Below are 19,196 nucleotides of genomic sequence, written 5' to 3'. Positions count from 1 at the left end.
AAACCGCATGGAAACAGACAGACTACTTCAAACTATTGGGTGGGGACTGGCATCCTGTACTAAAGGGTAGAACTGTGGGACCAATAGACAAATATCTTTTAAAAAGTTGATAATGCAATAGTCAAAGTTTTCTGCTTTCATTTCAACAGATGTAAATCTCTCACTCTGAGGTTTCACAGATATCCTCAGATGTGATTGTGATCTGTGCAAGTTGTGGACTTCCATTAGAATGTTCGTTTCCCTACACTTGCCCCTCCAGTCCTACTAATGTCAGTGATTCATGCCAACCTCACGTCCTAAACAAAATCCAGCAGTACAGGTTTGTTGATTAAATGAAGCAAAATAGATCGTAGGAAGTGCGACGAAGTTTAACAGTTATTTAATGTTTATTGGCATAGTTAAAAGAATGACAATATACTTAAAGTGATTTAAGGCACTAAAATCACAGCCCTTATACATTTAGATGATTCACTGTTGTAAAGCCCATCCTCAATCAAGCTGTTTATTGAGTTTTAGCAGTCTGATGATCCTCAAATGCAACACCTCTAACTCTTCATGTGAAGAATGTGCATATTTTGGCCACACCGACTCTTCCAAGTGCCCGTACCCCTTCCACTCTCAACCCTCTTTTCGTCTTAGAATGTGTTTCCCTTTCAGATATCATGCTTATCTCTCCCTCTGATGGGTCATCCACACGGCCACAGTAGACGACGTCTGCCTTCTTCATTCATGCCTTCATCCTGTGTTTTTTATTGTGTCATCCCTTTCTTCCCATTGCCCTTTTCCAGTTTTAGAGACAGTAAAATATCAAACACAAATCTTTCTAGGCCTTCATGAGAAAGAACTAATGTTAGGAACTTGTAGTTAATACGGTACCATATACTTCTTCATGTAGACAAAGAAGAGACAGAGAGCTAAGAACCAACACATGTTGATGCCTTTAGTAAAGAATACCATTCCCTTACTCCCTCCACAACCTCCATTTGATTCCCTTCTTCAGTTTATAACAAAGTTTTACCAGGTTGGTACTGGAACCATCAGAGGGTGGCAGGACTACAGAAACAATGCTTGGGCCTCCCCCTGTATCTCCAATGTCCTACTCCTACTTTTATTTCTCTGCCTTTTGGAAAGCTTAATACCTGCCATATGTAAACAGAAGTTGTATGGCTGCTAAACACGAGAAGCCAGGCAAGCACTGATAATAATTTATATGTGGAAAACCTGGTCAGTGGTGGAAAGTGTGACTCTCGTTTCTCATTAAAAGGATAATTAGAAGCAGGCTCCATCATCTGAGAGACCGAGCTTGAAGGAATAAAGTGACTGGGACCACTCAAAGGACATTGAACTAAGTTTGTGCAACTAAGAACTGTCCATTGGACTGCAGAGGCTCAATTCTTTGGTGCAAATTCAGACACAATCCACATTTAATTAGTTATATAAGCTTAAATGCTGCAACATGGCTACGTTGGCACACAAAGTTTGTCAGTCTGGACTCGTTGAAAGAAGATGTTGAAGTTGATCTCCTGGTCAGGAACAGGGTTTGAGTTGCGGGATAAGCAAAGTTCCAGCTGATTGTTGACCGAATGTGTCCATTGCAGGCTATCTGTGAATGAGTTTGGCACAGGTGGTTACAACAAAACACTTGTTTACTGGTCCCTCCTGGTCTTAACTTATCACCCAGCTACCTAAAAAATACAGATCAGGATTCATCCCACTCGATTTGTGTCCCTGTTAGTTTGAGGTCTGTTTTTGCAAAACAGTTGCTGAGTTTGCATACATCTCCCCACTTTGGAATTGGTCCAAAGCTTTCATCGTTTTGAGTATAAGCGTTTTTGCAGGCTTGGGCAGATGTATTTGCTGGTGCTTTCCAACAATTGTTCCCACTGTTGTATCGGTGATGTGAGACTGCTGTGGTGTCCACTGTTATATTTATCTCAGGTTTTGCCTCAGAGAAGGACCTTAAGTTAAAACCATGACCTCCGTTGTACGACCATGATTTTTTTGGTGGTTTTCTGACACTGAACTGGGCAATCAAGACAACAACAAACTCTTCCTGAGTTTAAGATCCACTTCTGTATGTTTTGTGGTCCTTCAGTTTGTCCAGCACACTGGAAGGCACATAGACATATCACACTAAATCCAGAGGAACAGAGACCCTTTCAAGCAGGAGGGGTCTCAGTGGAATACAAGTAGACAGACACACCCCAAGTCCCTGTGTCCACGTAGTAAAACACCACTATTAATAGGGCCAAATGTGATGCAGGAAGATGGTTCAGCATTGATTGTAGCGCAGCTGCAAGGCCCGTTTCAGCTCTTCCTCAATGCCTTCGAAGAGGAAATTCAGCCATGTTAGAATAGAGACAATTGTATATAGTCAAGGCTGTATCTGATTTCAAACCAGAGTAGCGCTTTGAAAACAAAGTTGACATGCACTGGGTGTTAGCATGCAGGATCCACCCAGACAGGATGCAGATGTGCTCCACAGAAAGACAAGGCCACAATTTACAGAAACACCAAACATGAGGACAGTGCAGATGAATACTGCGAGAGGGACGACAGAAAAACTGCATGCTCCAGCACTGAACAGAGAAAGAACACAGCAGCAGCATGTGTGACCAATGTGGGAGGAAAGACCGGATCAGGCTCCACAAGCACAGAAGGCAAATCACCATGTACAAACATAGACTACTAGACGAACAGAGCATGAGAATGCACCAATGCAGAAGACCGTGGCAGTGCCATCTAGTGTTTGGCTCGGACGTGTACAACTTATTTTTGTTCAAAGAAGTCTTTCAAGTCAAGATGTGTAATGGCTCCTCCCTTAGCTGGCAATGCGCAAGGGCATCGACTCCATAGGTAGATCGTTTTCCTGCATGGCAGGTGAGTATGGAGACAGAGCATGATAATGAGTAAAGATGTCCATGCAAGAGAAAAGGTCAATAGGAAAGAGATATCTGCAACAACCAAAGACTTAAGAGGAGAAGGGTGGGCGCATGTGAATTTACAGCACTGCATGCCACTAACAAATGTTAATAGGGTAAGCAACACTTTCTGTTTGTTGTACAGTGTAGCTACACATGCATGCTCTGCTCTGCACAGAATGTAAAAGCAGTTCCTCCTTAAGGCAACAACTAGCCAGAGAATGTTGCAGAACAGTAAAATAGTGTACGCTGGACAGCTTGACCACTTGGGCCTGCTGCCTCACTAGGGCATCAACACAATAATGTTTGGTGAACATGTGCAGTGTGGGGCAGGTGGCTGCTTTGCAGATATCAGCCATTGGAATATTGCCTAAGAAAGCCATTAAGGCTTCTTCACTTGTAGAATGTGGCCTTAGCAGAGTAGAGAGCTGCCTTTTGGCTGTGGCATCGCAGGTTAGAATACAGTTGAGTAGCCATAGGGCTATTACTGCTTTTAAAATTGCACTGCCTTTGTGGGGTTTTGAAAAAGCTACACATAACTGTTGTGTCTTACGAAATGTTTTCTTCCTATCTGTGTAGTACAAGGGCCCTTTTTACATCTAATGTATGAATTGCTCTTTATTGCTATTGCGTTTGCATGCAAAAAGAGCACTGGTAGATCAATTCTATGGTTAAGGTGAAAATAAGGGATCAAGTTGGGTAAAAGTTTTGGATTAGTTGTAAAATGTACCTTAAAAAAAGGTTCCTCTAACATGAGCACTTGAATCTTACTTACATGTCAAAGGGAAGTGATGGCAAACAAGACTCAGAGAGAGGTACCCCCCCCCCCCCCACCCCCACCCCACCCCCATGAGCTTGGTGAGGCTACATTGAGATTCCTGGATGGGACTGAGGGTATCCTGGGAGAGATAACCCTCTTTAGACCTTCAATGAAAGCTTTAATAACAGGGATTCTTAAAAGAGAGGAGTGCTCCTTTTTCTCTAAGTATGCAGCCATCACAGCTAAGTGTAAACAAATTGATGTGTAAACCCAGCTTCGGCCTGCAGGTCTTAAATATGGTGGGGTGTGCCAGGTCCATACTCACCATATCTGCAGCTCCCCCAGCGTCCACAAGTAGGAATGGAAGGGCTTCCTTCCTGCTTTGTGGAACAAGATTCTAACCAGTTCAGAAGCTGCTCTCATGTTGTTTTTAGGATTGGTGGGAGCAAACTAACCCAGAGCTCATTTTGAGGCTGGGGCCTGTGCCAGCAATCCCCCAGCTGTTTGACAGCACTGGGATTGCTGGGTCTACAGTGCGCATGTCATGCAGGCCATAGATAGACAGCTGGCCAACCCAACATGAGCACTGTAAGGGGCAGCAGTCATCCTGCAATTGCAAGATGCAGCCCCACCCCCTACCCTCAGCGCGAGGGAAAAATAAAATGGCATTATTATGCCATTATATTTATTTGTTTGCTTGCTGCGCTTGCTTATCTGCTCCGTTGGAGGAACCGCCCCTTTGTAAACCAGGACTGAACATTGCCAGTGCAACAGGTAGCAAACAAACAGTGTCACCCCCACACATCCCACCCCACCACCCCCAAATGTCAGCCATTGTCTACCCCCCTCCTCATCCCCTCCCCAAAAGGTATTCCTCCAGGAGGTGAACCTTGTGGATTGCTCATCGCCAAATATCCTGTGCCAGCCCCAACAGCTGTGGGTAGTGCATGCCCCATGTTCCTGTAGCTTGTACAAAACTGTCATGTTGTCTGTTTTGATCAGGGCTGTTTTGTGGTGAACTTAACAAAAGAAAGCTCTGAGAGCCAATTGGACTGCCAAGCACTCCAGACAGTTTATGTCAATGGCTTGTTGGAGGGAAGTCCACAAATTCTGAACTTTGATGTACTGTAGGTATGCCCTACAGCATGTGAGAGGTGTCCATGGTGATGGTCACTTGGTGAACTGGTTCTATGAAAGACCTGCTCTGCAACAGTTTGTTGTTCTTCCACTTCCACCACAGCATAGAGCGGTGGGTACTGGCCTTTATCAACACTAGAAGACTGAAAGGCTTAGATTCAAGCAGGATTTGGGTAAGCCTTTCCAGTTATTGAATTCAGTATCGCCCCTAGACAGGGTTGTATCCATAGAGGCTGAAGGTGGAATTTCCCCACGTTGATGGTGAAGCCCAGTTCATGATGGAGATATAAGGTGACCTGCATGTGAGCTAGACACTGCAAATTGCTTGTACTCCTTATCAGCCAATCGTCAAGGTACAGGAAGATGTGGATGCCCCTCCTCCATATATGAGCGTTGACCACTGCCAGGCATTTTGTGGAAACACCAAAGGGAAGAACCTTGAATTGAAAGTGTTGTCCACTTACCATGAATCTGAGGTAGCAGCAATGTGCTGGGTGGACTGGGATGTGGAAATAGGCATCCTTCAAATCGAGGGCAGTCATGAAGTTGCCTTGCTGCAGCAATGGTATGACATCTTGTAGCATGACCGTGCGGAAATGCTCTGACATGATGTACTTTTTTGAGAAGTCAAAGGTATTTTGTGGGGATTAGGAAATACACCCCTTTTCCGTGTTGATGAGGTGGCACTGGTTCTATAGCGTCCTTGAGTAAAAGGGCAGCTACCTCCTCTTTGAGGAGCTGCTGATGTTGAGGGATAATGGAGTGTCTATGTGGCGGGGTGTTTGATGATATGGTAGTGAGCTCCAGGGAGTAACTGTGTTCTATAATGGCCAGGACCCACTGGTTTGAGGTGATGTTTTGCCATTGTGAAAGGAAGCCCTGGAAACGTTCCCCGACAGGTGTTGTGGGATCAGGGGAAGGGAGAGTGAGTCACTGCTTGGAAGGGGTGGCTCCCTTAGCTGCTCCACCTCTACCCTTACCTTTGGTATTGTTTCCCCCGATGATGCCCCTGGAGTATCCTCGGGAGGCTTGGGGCAGCTGTTGCTGCCTCTGGTAGGGAAAGGAAGCCTCAGGGAAGGTGACTTTTTCACTGCCAACAAACTGTGTGCATCGAAAAGTGGAACAAGGCATGGGAACTGAAGAGTTTCCATCACTTTGGTTGTATCAGTGGCCTCTCTGATTTTTTACAGCACATGATCAACTTGTGGGCCGGAGAAGTGTTCTCCATCAAATGGCATTTTAATCAGATGCTGGCTTAAAGCCAGAGATACGAAACCAAGCATGCCAGCGGATTAGGACACTGAAGTTTACCACCCTGGTGAGAGCTGTGTTGAGGGTGCCTCTAATAAAAGTGTGGGAGATAATATACCCTTCCGACAATGTCCTGAGCTTGCTGCTAGTATTGGTCAGGGAGATGTTGTATGGGCTCTCCCATTTCATCCCATTGGGTATGGTCATAACTTGTCAACAGCCCTACAGAACTGGCGATGCACCAATGAGTCACATAGACCACAAAGCAATTGTTTTCCCCAATGCGTCAATCTTTTTACTTTCTTTATCTGGGGGCAGGGTGTCCCTTGGGCTTTGGCTGATTTGGGGATGGCATGTACCACCAGTGAATCTGTTGGGAGCTGGCCTCAAATGTAGAGTGGATCAGAGGGCGAGGGCTTATATTTTTTTTTGTAAATCTTCCAGGTGACATCTCCTGCCTTCACCAAGACCTTACACACCTCCTGCATAGTGGCAAGAATTGAGTGGCTGTTAGAAATAGGGTCTCTAGTCGGTTTACACCCTGTCCAAGTAGGGACCCTCACTGTAGTTAGGGCAAGGGAGATACCCAGCTCAGATAACCCCTGCTCACCCCCTTAGTAGCTTGGCACGAACAGTCAGGCATATTTTAGAAGCAATGGGTAGAGCATTTTTGCATAGCACACAGTAATACAGTGAAAACACTAAAAAGGACACCACACCAGTTTTAGAACAATAGCCAATATTGATCTGTGTTAAACAAGACCAAAACAAGAAAAATCCAACATACAGTAATAAAGATATGAATTTTGCAAGCATTACTTAAAATGAAAATGTCACTTACCCAGTGTACATCTGTTCGTGGCATCAGTCGCAGTAGATTCGCATGTTCTGCAATAGCTCGCCATCTGGTGTTGGGCCGGAGTGTTACAAGTTGTTTTTCTTCGAAGAAGTCTTTCGAGTCACGGGACCGAGTGACTCCTCCTTTTGTCTCCATTGCGCATGGGCGTCGACTCCATCTTCGATTGTTTTTCCCCGCAGAGGGTGAGGTAGGAGTTGAATTGTAGTAATAGTGCCCATGCAATGGAGTGACTAAGTATGCACCTATTTAAGGTTGAGATGATACATATATAAATAATTGAAGGTAACTTCCAAACTGCTACAGGCTCCCGGGGAGGCGGGTGGGCACATGCGAATCTACTGCGACTGATGCCACGAACAGATGTACACTGGGTAAGTGACATTTTCAGTTCGATGGCATCTGTCGCTGTAGATACGCATGTTCTGCATAGACTAGTAAGCAGTTATTTCCCCAAAAGCGGTGGATCAGCCTGTAGGAGTGGAAGTAGTCTGAAATAATGTCCTTAATACGGCTTGACCTACTGTGGCTTGTTGTGCGGATAACACGTCTACACAGTAGTGCTTGGTGAATGTGTGAGGCGTAGACCATGTGGCTGCCTTACATATTTCTTGCATTGGGATGTTTCCTAGAAAGGCCATGGTAGCACCTTTCTTTCTGGTTGAGTGTGCCCTTGGTGTAATGGGCAGCTGTCGTTTAGCTTTAAGGTAGCAGATTTGGATGCATTTAACTATCCATCTGGCTATACCTTGTTTTGAAATTGGGTTTCCTGCATGAGGTTTTTGAAATGCAATAAAGAGTTGTTTAGTCTTTCTGATGTTTTTTGTTCTGTCAATGTAATACATCAATGCTCTTTTGACATCTAATGTATGTAGTGCCCTTTCAGCTACGGTATCTGGCTGTGGAAAGAACACTGGAAGTTCCACTGTTTGATTTAGATGGAACAGTGAAATAACCTTTGGCAAAAATTTAGGATTGGTCCTTAGGACGACTTTATTTTTGTGTAGTTGTATAAAAGGTTCCTGTATAGTAAACGCCTGAATCTCGCTTACTCTTCTCAGGGAAGTAATGGCGATGAGAAATGCCACCTTCCAGGTTAGGAACTGTATGTCGCAGGAGTGCATGGGTTCAAAAGGTGGACCCATAAGTCTAGTTAGGACAACATTTAGGTTCCATGAAGGAACAGGTAGTGTTCTTGGTGGTATAATTCTCCTAAGGCCCTCCATGAATGCTTTAATGACTGGTATTTTATATAGGGAAGTTGAATAGGTAGTCTGCAGGTATGCAGATATTGCTGCAAGGTGAATCTTAATGGAAGAGAAAGCTAGGTTAGATTTTTGTAAGTGAAGCAAGTAACCCACTACATGTTCTGGAGTTGTGTGTAATGGTTGTATTTGATTAATATGGCAGTAGCAAACAAACCTCTTCCATTTACTTGCATAGCAGTGCCTGGTGGATGGCCTTCTTGCTTGTTTTATGACTTCCATACATTCTTGGGTAAGTTGTAAGTGCCCGAATTCTAGGATTTCAGGAGCCAGATTGCTAGATTCAGCGATGCTGGATCTGGGTGTCTGATCTTTTGGTTGTGCTGTGTCAACAGATCTGGCCTGTTGGGCAATTTGATGCAGGGTACCACTGATAGGTCTAGCAGCGTTGTGTACCAGGGTTGCCTTGCCCAAGTTGGTGCTATCAATATGAGTTTGAGTTTGCTTTGACTGAGTTTGTTTACCAGGTAAGGAAGGAGAGGGAGAGGAGGAAAAGCGTAAGCAAATATCCCTGACCAGTTCATCCATAGGGCATTGCCTTGGGATTGTTTGTGTGGGTATCTGGATGCGAAGTTTTGGCATTTTGCGTTCTCCCTTGTCGCAAACAAGTCTATCTGAGGTGTTCCCCAGAGTTTGAAATAAGTGTTCAGAATTTGGGGGTGAATTTCCCATTCGTGGACCTGTTGGTGATCTCGAGAGAGATTGTCTGCGAGTTGATTTTGTATCCCTGGTATAAACTGTGAAATTAGGCGAATTTGGTTGTGAATTGCCCAATGCCAAATTTTTTGTGCTAGCAGGCTTAACTGCGTGGAGTGCGTCCCCCCCTGCTTGTTTAGATAATACATTGTTGTCATGTTGTCTGTTTTGACGAGAATGTATTTGTGAACTATTATTGGTTGGAAAGCTTTTAGTGCTTGAAAAACTGCTAGAAGTTCTAGGTGATTGATATGCAGTTTTGTTTGATGTACGTTCCATTGTCCTTGTATGCTGTGTTGATCGAGGTGTGGTCCCCACCCTGTCATGGAAGCATCTGTTGTTATTACGTATTGTGGCACTGGGTCTTGGAAAGGCCGCCCCTTGTTTAAATTTATGTTGTTCCACCACAGAAGCGAGAGGTAAGTTTGGCGGTCTATTAACACCAGATCTAGAAGGTGACCCTGTGCTTGAGACCACTGTGATGCTAGGCATTGTTGTAAGGGCCTCATGTGCAGTCTTGCGTTTGGGACAATGGCTATGCATGATGACATCATGCCTAGGAGTTGTAATACCATCTTTGCCTGTATCTTTTGTGTTGGATACATGCGTTGTATGATGGTGTTGAAATTTTGAATTCTTTGTGGACTTGGAGTGGCTACTCCTTTTGATGTGTCTATTATGGCTCCCAGGTATTGTTGTACCTTGCGTGGCAGAATTTTGGATTTTGTGAAATTGACGGTGAACCCTAGTTTGAAGAGGGTTTGTATGATATGATTTGTGTGATTTGAGCACTCTATTAACGAATGGGCCTTGATTAGCCAGTCGACTAGATATGGGAACACATGTATTTGCTGCCTTCTTATGTGTGCTGCGACTACCGCTAGACATTTGGTAAAGACTCTTGGTGCGGTTGTTAATCCGAAAGGCAGTACCTTGAATTGGTAATGTATTCCTTTGAATACAAACCTTAGGTATTTCCTGTGCGATGGGTGTATTGGTATATGGAAATAAGCATCCTTGAGGTCTAAAGTTGCCATGTAGTCGTGCAGTTTTAGCAATGGCAATACTTCTTGTAGTGTGACCATGTGGAAGTGGTCTGATTTGATGAAAGTGTTCACTACTCTGAGGTCTAGGATTGGTCTCAGTGTTTTGTCCTTCTTTGGTATCAGAAAGTACAGTGAGTAAACTCCTGTGTTTATTTGTGTGTTTGGCACTAATTCGATTGCATTCTTTTGCAATAGTGCCTGCACTTCTATCTCCAGGAGATTGGAATGGTGTGTTGTTAAATTTTGTGCTTTTGGTGGTATGTTTGGAGGAAATTGTAGAAATTCTATGCAATAACCATGTTGGATAATTGCTAGAACCCAAGTGTCTGTAGTGATTTCCTCCCATGCTTTGTAATAATGACCTATTCTTCCCCCCACTGGTGTTGTGTGGAGGGGGTGAGTGACCTGTGAGTCACTGTTTAGTAGTAGGGGCTTTGGGGCTTTGAAATCTTCCTCTATTTCTAGGGAATTGCCCTCCTCTATATTGTCCCCGAAAACCTCCTCTATACTGTCCCTGGTAACTGGACGGTGTGGCTTGTGAGGTGCTGGCTTGTGTGCTTTGACCTCGAAACCCCCCTCGAAAGGGCGTTTTACGGAATGTGCTGTAATTCCCTCTGCTCTGCGGGGAGTAGAGTGCGCCCATGGCTTTGGCAGTGTCCGTATCTTTTTTGAGTTTCTCAATCGCTGTGTCCACTTCTGGACCGAACAGTTCTTTTTCATTAAAAGGCATATTGAGAACTGCTTGTTGAATCTCTGGTTTAAATCCAGACGTTCGGAGCCATGCATGCCTTCTGATAGTTACAGATGTATTAATTGTCCGTGCAGCTGTATCTGCAGCGTCCATGGAGGAGCGGATCTGGTTGTTGGAAATGGTCTGTCCCTCCTCAACCACTTGTTTTGCCCTATTTTGTAAGTCCTTGGGCAGATGTTCAATGAGATGTTGCATCTCGTCCCAGTGGGCTCTGTCATAGCGCGCAAGTAGTGCCTGTGAGTTCGCGATGCGCCACTGGTTTGCAGCTTGTGCTGCGACTCTTTTAGCAGCTGCATCGAACTTGCGGCTTTCTTTATCTGGGGGTGGTGCATCTCCAGATGTGTGAGAGTTAGCCCTTTTCCTAGCTGCTCCTACAACGACAGAGTCTGGTGGCAGCTGTGTAGTGATGAAAGCCGGGTCTGTAGGAGGCGCCTTATACTTTTTTTCCACCCTTGGTGTGATTGCCCTACTTTTGACCGGCTCCTTAAAGATGTCTTTTGCGTGCCGGAGCATACCAGGGAGCATAGGCAGGCTTTGGTAGGAGCTGTGGGTGGAGGAGAGGGTGTTGAATAAGAAATCATCCTCGACCTGTTCTGAGTGGAGGCTTACGTTGTGAAATTGTGCTGCTCTAGCCACCACTTGAGAATACGCGGTGCTGTCTTCTGGTGGAGATGGCTTTGTAGGGTATGCCTCCGGACTGTTATCTGACACTGGGGCGTCGTATAGGTCCCATGCGTCCTGATCTTGGTCACCCTGGCTCATGGTGGTGTGAGCTGGGGAGTGTGATGGAGTTTGTGCTGGTGAGACGTTAATCACAGGCGGAGGAGAGGGTGGTGGGGTAACTCTTTTCACCACTTTTGGTTGTGGTGTCTGTTCCGTCTGGAACTCCAACCTTCTCTTTCTCCTAATGGGGGGAAGGGTGCTTATTTTTCCTGTCCCCTGCTGTATGAAGATACGCTTTTGCGTATGGTCCACATCAGTTGCTTGCAGCTCTTCCTCAAACCTATGCTTCTGCATTTGGGAGGTTAGCGAGTGCTCTTCTGTATAAGAGCCTGAAGCTGGGTCGCTTGCAGTTTGTTTCGGCATCGAAACCCTGTCTGCGTGTTTTTTCGGCTCCGAGGTGACTCTTTTCTTTTTCGGGGCCGAAACCTCTCGGCGTCGATCTGTTTCGGTGCCGCTGTCTCGGCGTCGAGCCGTGTCGGCACCGGCATCTCGGTGTCGAGGCTTGTCTCCAGCACTTTCTCGGTCCCGAGAAGGCTGCGTGCCGGTGTCTCGACCGGAGTCGGACGATCTCGGCACTGTTTGGGCCTTTTTCGGTGCCGACGGGCGGTCACCGAATTTATGGGTCGAGCCATGGCCTGGTGGCAGTGGCGTCCCCTGGGCCTTGTAAATGTTCTTCTGAGTGGATTTCGACGTCTTACTCACGGTTTGTGTATCGTCGAATCCTTCGGAGTCTGAGCCTTGGATCGAGAAGGTACCTTCTTCTTCCTGTTCCTCGAACTCCCGTTGGGCTGTCGGCGCGGACGCCATCTGAAGTCTTCTGGCTCGACGGTCTCGGAGTGTTTTTCGGGACCGGAACGCACGACAGGCCTCGCAGGTGTCTTCGCTGTGCTCAGGTGACAGGCACAGGTTGCAGACCAAGTGTTGGTCTGTGTAAGGGTACTTATTGTGGCATTTGGGGCAGAAACGGAACGGGGTCCGTTCCATCGGCGTTCTTCAGCACGCGGTCGGGCCGACCAGGCCCCGACGGAGGATCGAAAAACTACCCCGAAGGGCACCGGAGCTCTTCGATCTTCGATGCGGTGTGGAATCTAAGTACGCCGATCCCGAACGCAACAATACCGACGAAAATCTTCCGAAATTAGCTAATTTTCCGTTCCGAAACTCGGAGCGACAGGAACACGTCCGAACCCGATGGCGGAAAAAAAACAATCGAAGATGGAGTCGACGCCCATGCGCAATGGAGACAAAAGGAGAAGTCACTCGGTCCCGTGACTCGAAAGACTTCTTCGAAGAAAAACAACTTGTAACACTCCGGCCCAACACCAGATGGCGAGCTATTGCAGAACATGCGTATCTACAGCGACAGATGCCATCGAACATACAGATCCTTGAAGTTGATAGCTCTGTCTGGGGCTATCACTGCATCGTGAATAACAAATCCAACAGTTCAGGCTGACCGCGGCATTGTGGGCCAGCTACGGTGTCGAGAAGAACCGCAAACAGTACTTTGGAAATGTGGGGCGTCATGATCCTCGCGATGAGATCCAGAGTGTGGCATTGCTGGAGTGGGCAGGTCTGAGGTCGGTGCAGGGGCCATGAGGCCCTTGAAGTCACATGCATTGCAGATAGAACTCCGGGCTGATGACTAAGTCAGGAGCGCTTGTGTTGATGCATCGGGCTGTGGTGCGAAGCAGGACGATGCAACATGCAGTGCCCACAGGTCACGGTGCAGACATCGGCTCAGTGACTGCGTCTTGCAACATCACTGAGACCAGGGCTGTTGTGTAAACTGGGGCAGTGCTATGTGCGATGTCTCCAGGTCATGGTGCAGGCAGCAGCGTTGTCGCTGCTGAAGCGCTGTTGTCGGTAGGCCCAAGGCAGCAGTACGACGTGGGGCGGGCTCCGTGCGGCGGGCTCCATGCGGTGTTGACAGGGGCGTCTATTGACAATGCTGGAGGCAGTGGCGCTGGCATTGGTGGGCCAGGACGGTGCTTTGTGTACCTCCCGAGCGGTGTCCTCAGGCCACATTGCAGTCAGCGGCATTGGGGTCAATGTAGAGTGGTGGGGTCGGGGATTACCAAGGCTGCGGTGTGAGCAAGGCTATGCTGAGTGCAGGTCCCACGGATCACGGTGCAAGCAGTGGCTCAGTGACTGCATCGGTGAGACCAGGGTTTCGGTGCGAAGCGGGGCATGGCTCCTTGGGTCGTCATCAGGTCATGGTGCAATCAGCAGCATCAACGGCCTCATGGTGGTTTTTTCTTCTGTTGCAGCACAAAACACACAGTTCTCAGTGCTGTAGGCAGATGAACCTGAAGTCTTTAATATCCCTGAGACTTCCAACAGGAGGCAAGCTCTGCTTCAAGCCCTTGGATAAACTTTACAAGCAGGATGCACAGCAAAATCCAGTCTTTGTCCTCCTTAAGGCAGAAGCAGCAACTGCAGGCCAACCCAGCGTAGCACACACAGCAAAGGGGGCAGTACTCCTCCTCCAGCTTAGCCTTGGCAGAGGTTGTTCTTGATCCAGAAGTGTTCTGAAAGTCTCGGGTTTTGGGTCCACTACTTATATTAATTTCTTCCTTTGAAGTAGGCAAACTTCAAAGTAAAGTCTCTGTTGTTCACAAGATCGTGCCTTGCCCAGGCCTGGCTCCAGGCGCACTCCAGGGGGTTGGAGACTGCATTTTGTGAGGACAGGCACAGCCCTTTCAGGTGCAGGTGTCAGCTCCTCCCTTCCCACTCTAGCCCAGGTAATTACATCAGAATAGGCAGGACACACATAAGCTTCCTTTATGTCACTGTCTAGAGGGAATTCACAAATAGCCCAACTGTCAGTCTGACCCAGACATGGATTCCACAGGCAAGCAGAGGCACAGAATGGTAAAGCAAGAAAATGCCCACTTTCTAAAAGTAGCATTTTCAAATAGACAATCTAAAAACCAACTTTACCAAAAGATGTATTTTTGAATTGTAAGTTCAGAGGCACCAAACTCCACATCTCTATCTGCTCCCAATGGGAAACTACATTCAAAATATATTTAAAGACAGCCCACATGTTGACATGTGGGAGAGATAGGCCTTGCAATAGTGAAAAACGAATTTGGTAGTATTTCACTTTTAGGACGTGAAAAACACACCAGTACATGACCTACCTTTTAAGTACACTACACCCTGCCCATGGGGACAAGGGATGGCTTACATTTAGTGAAAGGTAAGGTTTGGACCTGGCAAGTAGGTACAATTTTCAGGTCGAATTGGCAGTGCAAGACTGCATATATACAAGTAGGCCTGTAAACATGTCTCAAGACCTGCCACTGCAGTGCTTCAGGCCCACTAGTAGCTTTTGATTTACAGTCCCTGGGCACCTCTAGTGCGCTTTACTAGGGACTTACTAAAAAATCAAATATGCCAATTATGGATAACCCAATAACCAATACAATTTACACAGGAAGCACTGCAAAGGTAAAGTGTGCATAGACAATAAACCAGCAAAAACAAAGTCCAGCATACCATAACACAGGAGGTCAGAAGGCAAAAAGACAGGGGGAAGACACGGCAAAAGATGCCAGGTCTAACAATGGCCCACTATGTGTGGGAGGGCGTTTCCAACAAGAACTCATCCTCTTCAAGTATGGAGTGTAGATCCACCATGTGGAAGGTGGCTGCTCTATGAATAATCTCATGGTAAGAGAAGGTTTCATCAGGATGGGAAGCTTTGGCATGGTAAAGCTCAGGGTTGTTGGGCCCTGGATGGACGGACAACCCCATAATCCCCCTAGGGGTCATCCTAAGGATCCTAGCCATACAGAACATCTTAGGTATTTAAGGGTGAAGGGCTTCTGTCCCCATAGGATAAATGGGTAGACCCATATGGCAATCAGGGTGGGTGTTTCTTTGGTGTTGGTGGGGGAGGTGGAGGACTGGGAGGAGCAGGCCTTTTGGGCAGTGGACTACAGCCCCCATCTTGTTGCTTTTTTCTGCTTTGGAGGCTCCAACAACAGTTGCTCCTCAGTTGAGAGCTGCCTCTTGTGAGAGAGAGTCTGCTGCACTTGTGGCGGGGGCTTAGCAATGATCTTGCCTGTATGAGGATGAATAAAAAACCTTTGCTGCCAAGAGTCCAATACCTCCTGAAGACACTGTAAGATGAGATGCTGTTTGAGTATGCCATAGGCAAGCGACTGGACGCCGAGGTCTATTTGGGCTTTCGTGTTTCAGCTCTGAGGAGTTCTTCTGAGGCGGTGTCGAACCACCAGATGGCACCAAAGGGAGCTGTTGGCATCAAAGCAGGCTGGGACTTAAATGACTGGCTAGGTGTCTGAGTCTACTCCAAAACCATAGGTCAGTACTAGTCATGGCTGGGAGGCAGTGGCGGCCTGAAGGCTGTATCCAAGAATGACTCAATACCCATACCCTTAAGAGTACAAGAGCACGTTGGTGTAATATGGACTCTCTGTAGCCATCTGGTTGAGCCACGGTCAGCTGCAGGTCTGGATTCTCAGAGTCCAACAGGATATCTGGTTCCAGGCTGAAGGTTGCTGCCTTTTTGGAGGCAGTGTTTTCCTCCGCTTCTTCCCCTACTATGCAAATCGACGGTCCATTTGATTCCAAATGGTCTTTTTCAACCAAATTGTGAGGCAGGTGGAGCAGTGGGCCTCATTATGGTCCGGGAACAGACAAAGCTTGCAGAGGGCATGCTGGTCTGTCCACAAGTACTTAGAATGGCACTGTGGACAGTATCAGAAGGGTGTTTTTCCCATTACGCATTTAACTGTCTTGAGCTCAAGACTCTATGAAAGCGGCCCAAGAGGGGCAAGGCCTCCGTGTGGGCCTGAGTAACACTGTTGAAGCAAATCGGAAGGAGGAGCCATGATGGTGAGAAGAAAAGAGGTGCACTGAACGATTTTTTGAGGGCTACTGGGAGCAGAGAACCCAAAGCCCCAACAAAGATTGGCATGAAGCATTGAGGTGGAACCCCAGCAAAGCACGTCAAACCCCAACGACAGAAGAAAACAATCTAACTATGGAGTCAATGCCCATGCACATTGCAAGCTAAGGGCAGAGTCACTACACCTCATTACTCGAAACACGTCTTCAAACAAAAATAAGTTGTACAAGTCTGAGCCCAACACTAGATACCAGGAGTATGCCGAGCTTGTGTATCGACAGCTACACATGCCATAAACATGACATTAGTGTTACTCGAACCAAACCAGAAATGACTGTGTGGCCAAAGTTCTGGGCTCATGGCTGCCATGTCTTGCTACTTACCATTTGCACTGCTGGTGGGAAAGCATTGTTGCCTGGTAGCAGAGTTACGTGGCACATCACCTGCTTGGCCCTCACTGCTCCTTCGGGCTGTAGGCTCTGTAGGAAACAACAAATGATAAGGTATTAGATTTTAGCCATGTCCTTGCATACAGTGAGCTCTGACCTCCTGAAGGATGCTGCCTGTGTAAGCATCCATACGAAAGTCGAATACTTTTCTATATTGCATACCACATGATAATAAAACATCTATTTTATGGGTGTATACTGCATGACTGTACAATACTGTTGTATGTGGGGCGCTGAAGCGCTCACCTACATGAACAGCATGCTACACCATGTAGGGTGTGTGGTTGAAAGGATGTTGTTTTTGTTTTGATCCTATGTGGAAAGTGCTTCCATGTTGTGCAAGATGACCACAAGGTGTGGTTATCGGGTAATGGGACGCAGCGTGTAGCAGTGTGTTGCCCATTGACTTCATCTTAATAATCCACTCCACTTGTGCTATTTCACACTAGTCACCTATTCTTTTGGGTATAGCCATCTATGCACTGCTTACTTACCCTGTAACCATCTGTCTTGTAGCTTCACTAGCGTTGCATACCTCTGCCATTTTGTGTTGCTGTACATACACATGCTGTGCATAGACTATAAAGCAGTGTCTCCCATAAACAGAGGCTAGCGAGTCGATGATGCAGATGTGTGGAGGAAGGTTCTTAATACAGTTTGGCCAACTAAATTGTCCTGATGAGCCTGATGTCTAGTGTCTAGTGAACACGTGTGGTGTTGACCCTTAGCAGCTTCACAGATGTCTTCTATGTGAATGTTTCTGAAGAAGGCCATAGTAGCTCCTTTATTGATGGCCCTACATATTGCAAGCAGTGTACCCTTTGCTTTAAAACTGCATATCTGTATAGTTTTAACATCGACCTGGCAATGCAACGATTGCAAATGGGGTTCCCCTGTGGAAGATTTGCAAATCCAACAAAAAGCTGCTTTGTGGATGGATTTTGTTGTGTCAGAGTATTAAATTGGGGCCAAATCAAGTGGGTTTAATTCCCTTCCCACCACTGCCTTTGGGTATGGGAAGAAAATGGGTAACTCAATTGTTTGGTTATATAGAAAGCAGAAAACACCTGTGGAAGAATTTGGCATTTGGTGCTTAAGACAACTGTACCTTTGTCTACCTCAATAAATAGTACCTCCAGTGTAGTACTTGCAGCTCACTTGACACTTCTTAGTGAGGTAATTGAAACAAGAAAGGCAACCTTCTATGACAGAAATTGCATTTACCTAGAGTGTAGAGGCTCAAATGGAGGCCCTTAAGTCTGGTCAGCGCTACATTGGAATCCCAGGCAGATGCTGGTGCATTTTGTGAAAACAATACTCTCTTGCAATCCTATGGAAAACTGGACGAACAAGTTACTTACCTTCAGTAATGTCTTAACTGGTAGAGACTCTATCTTGCTGCCAATCTGTACCTTACAATAGTCCCCAGGCGTCAGGCTGGATCCAGAATTTTGCCCTGAGTAGTATCCCTGCATGGCAGTAGGTGGTGGTGTCATTGGCATCTCCAGCTCCAGCAGTGCCAATATAGGAGTAGTTAGAGCTGACAGCCTTAGGACGGTCTTTCACCCAATATTTTGCCTACCTCCACTTTTCTGACCTAATTTTTGCTGGCTTTAGGACTCTGTGCAGTTTACCACTGCTAACCAGTGCTAAAGTGCTTGTGCTCTCATCTTAAATCATGGTGATATTGGCTTATCCCCAATTGGCATATTTAATTTACTTATAAGTTCCTAATAAAGTGGTGCTCCATGTGCCCAGGGCCTGTAAATTAAATGCTACTTGTGGACCTGCAGCACTGATTGTTTTTCACACTCAAGAGGCCCTTATCGGAATCAACACATCGCCTCGATGTGGACCCTGCCAGCACCTGCACCCGAACTCCACTGGATCTCGGAACTGATGCATCACCACCGCTGCGTGGGGAACTTCGCTGCATCTCCCTGATGGTGTGATTCAGAACCAACCAAATGCTTCTGCACCAGGATTTTAAGGTACTTTGGTTCAGCTGGCCCAATGGGGTCCCTGTATCTTGCCCGTGCTCCATCGCAGTCGGCCTGAACTTTTTATTTTGTCCCGGAACGCCATGAGCAGATATCCCAGTTTGGCACTAGTAGCTTCCAGGTGCTATTTTACAGTTTAATCTTTTTTTTAATCATATCTTGAGTTCTACTTATTGGATTTTTGGTATTTTGGTCCTGTTTATTAGAGTTTGCCCTGTTTGTCTAACCTGGTGTGGAACCTTTGTGTGGTGTTCCACAAATACTTAACACACTGTCTCTAAGTTAAACCTGACTGTGCTGTGACAAGCTACCAGAGGGTAAGCAAAGGTTAATATAAGATTTGCCTGACATTTACCCTGACAAGGCTTGTGGTTGCTGCTTGACTAAGGTTAACAACCCAGTCAACCAACAACCCAATTTCTAGCAAGCCCCACCTCAGTGCGCTGATGTCAATTTCTTTTC

The 19,196-nt window shown here is 46.5% G+C and overlaps 1 protein-coding gene across 4 annotated transcripts in view; it reads right to left on the bottom strand.

Annotated features, from left to right (window-relative positions):
• Window positions 1-367: 367 nt before the first annotated feature.
• The window catches only part of STAP2 (signal transducing adaptor family member 2), a 423,449-nt gene continuing 404,620 nt past the window's right edge, over window positions 368-19,196 (bottom strand). For 2 of the 4 annotated variants that reach the window (XM_069217057.1, XM_069217055.1), the window contains 2 exons: window positions 16,669-16,764; window positions 368-2,325 (listed from right to left, as the gene is read on the bottom strand). In XM_069217057.1, coding sequence (XP_069073158.1) covers window positions 2,273-2,325; window positions 16,669-16,764 — 149 coding nt within the window. In that variant the 3' untranslated portion in view covers window positions 368-2,272. The remainder of the gene's footprint in view (window positions 2,326-16,668; window positions 16,765-19,196) is intronic. The other 2 variants (XM_069217059.1, XM_069217056.1) reach the window with 1 other exon arrangement.

The sequence above is a fragment of the Pleurodeles waltl genome, chromosome 12, assembly GCF_031143425.1.
Source record: "Pleurodeles waltl isolate 20211129_DDA chromosome 12, aPleWal1.hap1.20221129, whole genome shotgun sequence".
NCBI classification, from domain to species: domain Eukaryota; kingdom Metazoa; phylum Chordata; class Amphibia; order Caudata; family Salamandridae; genus Pleurodeles; species Pleurodeles waltl.
The sequence above is the reverse complement of the archived record's forward strand: the minus strand, read 5'-3'. Positions and strand labels throughout refer to the sequence as shown.